General features: G+C 48.6%; 2 protein-coding genes across 2 annotated transcripts in view; one reads left to right on the top strand and one right to left on the bottom strand.

Moving 5' to 3' along the window:
- med15 (mediator complex subunit 15) overlaps positions 1–357 on the top strand; it is a 28,786-nt gene extending 28,429 nt beyond the window's left edge. The window contains exon 19 of the transcript XR_006822950.1: positions 8–357. The gene's annotated coding sequence lies outside the window, so the exon portion shown is untranslated. The remainder of the gene's footprint in view (positions 1–7) is intronic.
- Positions 358–1,211: 854 nt separating this feature from the next.
- The window catches only part of thoc6 (THO complex 6), an 11,018-nt gene continuing 8,777 nt past the window's right edge, over positions 1,212–3,452 (bottom strand). Inside the window, exons 12-13 of the mRNA XM_046042518.1 lie at positions 1,941–2,069; positions 1,212–1,393 (exon numbers count right to left, since the gene is read on the bottom strand). Coding sequence (XP_045898474.1) covers positions 1,313–1,393; positions 1,941–2,069 — 210 coding nt within the window. The 3' untranslated portion in view covers positions 1,212–1,312. The remainder of the gene's footprint in view (positions 1,394–1,940; positions 2,070–3,452) is intronic.

The following is a 3,452-nucleotide window of genomic DNA, read 5'->3' as shown; positions in this document are numbered from 1 at the left end:
CTGTCAGGTGATCGGGCCGCTATCGTGCGGTCTGACCCCGACGTTGTTCCTGATGAATTCTGGGTAAAGTAAGACGGCAGGTGGAGCTGTACGACTGCCTCTGTACATGATATTTACTCTCATGTGTCGGTTTGAAGAACACAAAAGGGAACCAACTGGCTGTCATTTATCCTGATCTATATTCTGTTCCCTGAATGCAACACCTGGTTCTGTTTAAGTCGGAGTGCGTTTGTTTTGTGCCCCGGGAGAGCGCTGTCGTAAAGAGAAACGCTGAACGAGGTTTGTACACTTTGCTTTCAAAGTGAAAATATAACTGTATTTTTTTGCTATCATAAATAAAATCTTTTTAGTTCTAAACGCCATCTTTTTTTTTTTTTACACGAATAACTTCAGGCTCACTGGAAGGTTTGTGACGAACGCAGCTGGAAGGTATATTTCTGTAAGAAGGTGTTGTTCGTCTGTCCGGCTGCAGCTTCAACTCTCGCTGGTGGGGGTTAAAACGTACTGGTTCAAGGCTCGGGGGCGGCTCTTTACCAGTAACCTTCTCCGGCGAAGTCGCCGTCGTCTTGGCCGGTTTTCTCATACTAACAAAAAGTAGAGTTCCAGGCTGAAAGCAGAAGGAGCTCGGCCTCGTTTTATCAAGAACAACAGAAATACTGTGTAATGATAATAATCTGTAAAGGTATCAGTTTATTCACTATTTTATTTCAGTAAATGTCCTCAGCAGCAGCGGGTCAGAAGAATCAGAGCGGGGGAGGGTCTGCCTGGAAGTTGTGCTTCATCCTCACTAAACTTTCTTATGGAATAATAAAAACGATAATAAAATAACTGTTAGAAATACTTTTATCCACAGTGGTTCAAAAGAAATGTCCGGAATAAATTTGCAACAGAATTTCCACCTGCAGGCGAGGGGGGGCCACGGTCCGGCCGGAGCCACGTCTCTGGAGGACCTGCAGGCGAGGGGGGGGCCACGTACATGGAGAAACTCTCCAAATCCACCGAACTTCTGCGCAGGATGAGTTGGCACTGACCGTATTCTCCGCCATTCAACTAGCAAAACTGGAGTTGGACGCACCCCAAACACAACTGCGCCACGCGCTTAATGTCACGCACCCGTTAGAACTGGGCCCCTGGCCCCAAACATCAGCTTTGTTGTGGAAAACTTCAGTGAACAACTTCTGGGAGATGATTTTGTGCAAATAAAATAAAACTGTTGGTACAAAATATTTTATTATCTTCAGACTAAACGATACAAAAGCTGAGTTTAACAGTAAAAATAGTGACAGAGCTCCACCTGTCAGACACGTTCACGTCAGAAGCGCAGTGAGAACGCTCTGTACGACAGGTTGGTGAAGACGTCGATGTGGTCGCTGCTGCCTCCTGCTGTCAGCACCTGCACAGACACAAAACACACCGTTACCGCCGTGATGGACTTCCTGTTTCTTTACGTCCATCTCAGACTGCAGCTGCTGTGGACGCTCGAGGCGACAGACAAACCCCGACTGGCCTCCATCACACTAATGATGCGTTCAGGGTCTCAGCGCAGACGCCGTCAGCTCTCTGATGTTACGTATGTGATGCGTTCAGGGTCTAATGTATGTGATGCGTTCAGGGTCTCAGCGCAGACGCCGTCAGCTCTCTGATGTTACGCATGTGATGCGTTCAGGGTCTCAGCGCAGACGCCGTCAGCTCTCTGATGTTACGTATGTGATGCGTTCAGGGTCTCAGCGCAGACGCCGTCAGCTCTCTGATGTTACGTATGTGATGCGTTCAGGGTCTAATGTATGTGATGCGTTCAGGGTCTCAGCGCAGACGCCGTCAGCTCTCTGATGTTACGTATGTGATGCGTTCAGGGTCTAATGTATGTGATGCGTTCAGGGTCTCAGCGCAGACGCCGTCAGCTCTCTGATGTTACGTATGTGATGCGTTCAGGGTCTCACCCGGTGCTCGGAGCTGTTGGTGTTGAGCTGCAGCGTGTTGAGGTTCTGTGGTGAACAGGGGATCTGAGCTTTGACTTCTCCCCCCAGCAGACAGTGAGACACGAACGGGCCTTCACCCACTGCCAGGATCTGAGGAGGAGGAGAACGTGTTATTAACACACATACAGTGGGGGAAATAAGTATTTGACCCCTTGCTGATTTTGCAGGTTTGCCCACTTACAAAGAATGCAACGATCTATAATTTTAATCATATGTACATTCTAACAGTGAAAGACAGAAAATCACATCATATGAATTTATAAAAATTGATAACCATCTGATGAGGAAAAACAAGTATTTGACCCCCTGGACAAACAGCATGTTAATATTTTGTAGAAAAGCCATTATTGGCCAGCACAGATGTCAAACGGTTTTTATAGTTGGTGACAAGGTTTGTGCACATTTCGGCAGGGATGTTGGCCCACTCCTCCCTGCAGACAGCCTCCAAATCATTCAGGTTCCGAGGTTGTCGCCTGGCAACTCGAATTTTAAGCTCCCTCCAAAGATTTTCAATTGGTTTCAGGTCTGGAGACTGGCTAGGCCACTCCAGAACCTTGATGTGCTTCTTCTTCAGCCACTCTTTTGTTGCTTTGGCGGTGTGCTTAGGGTCGTTGTCGTGCTGAAACACCCATCCTCGACCCATCTTCAGCTCTCTCACTGAGGGAAGGAGATGTTGGTCCAGAATTCCACGATACATGGCCCCGTCCATCCTCCCCTCAATACGATGGAGTTGTCCCGTCCCCTTGGCTGAAAAGCACCCCCAAAGCATGATGTTGCCACCACCATGCTTGACGGTGGGGATGGTGTTCTTTGGGTTGTACTCGGTGTTCTTTGCCCTCCAAACACGACGAGTTGAGTTGAGTTCTATTTTGGTCTCATCTGACCACATCACCTTCTTCCAGGCCTCTTCTGAGTCGTCCAGGTGGTGAATGGCGAACTTCATGCGGGCCTGTACATGTTTCTTCTTGAGCAGGGGGACCTTGCGTGCGCTGCAGGATTTCAATCCATGACGGCGTAGTGGGTTACCAACCGTTTCTTTTGTAACTGTGGTCCCAGCTGCCTTCAGTTGATTCATCAGTTCCCCCCTTGTGGTTTTGGGATGATTCCTCACCGTTCGCATGATCAGGGACACCCCACGAGGCGAGATCTTGTGTGGAGGCCCAGACCGAGGGAGGTTGGCGGTGGTGTGGTGCTTCTTCCATTTCCTGATAACTGCACCGACAGTTGATCTTTTCTCTCCAAGTTGCTTTCCGATTCTCTTGTAGCCCATCCCAGCCTTGTGCAGATCAACAATCTTGTCCCTGATGTCCGTAGAAAGCTCTTTGGTCTTGGCCATGGTGGTGATGTTGGATGCTGGTTGTTTGGGTGTTGACAGGTGTCTTTTATACAGGTAACGAGGTGAGGCAGGTGTATTTGATGTAGATAATTGGTTGGGATTGGGGCTGTGTCTTAAAGAAAGACTAACTGGCTTGT

This window comes from Micropterus dolomieu, linkage group LG02, assembly GCF_021292245.1.
Source record: "Micropterus dolomieu isolate WLL.071019.BEF.003 ecotype Adirondacks linkage group LG02, ASM2129224v1, whole genome shotgun sequence".
In the NCBI taxonomy this organism is placed as follows: Eukaryota; Metazoa; Chordata; class Actinopteri; order Centrarchiformes; family Centrarchidae; genus Micropterus; species Micropterus dolomieu.
This window is presented reverse-complemented; position numbering and strand designations above follow the sequence as displayed.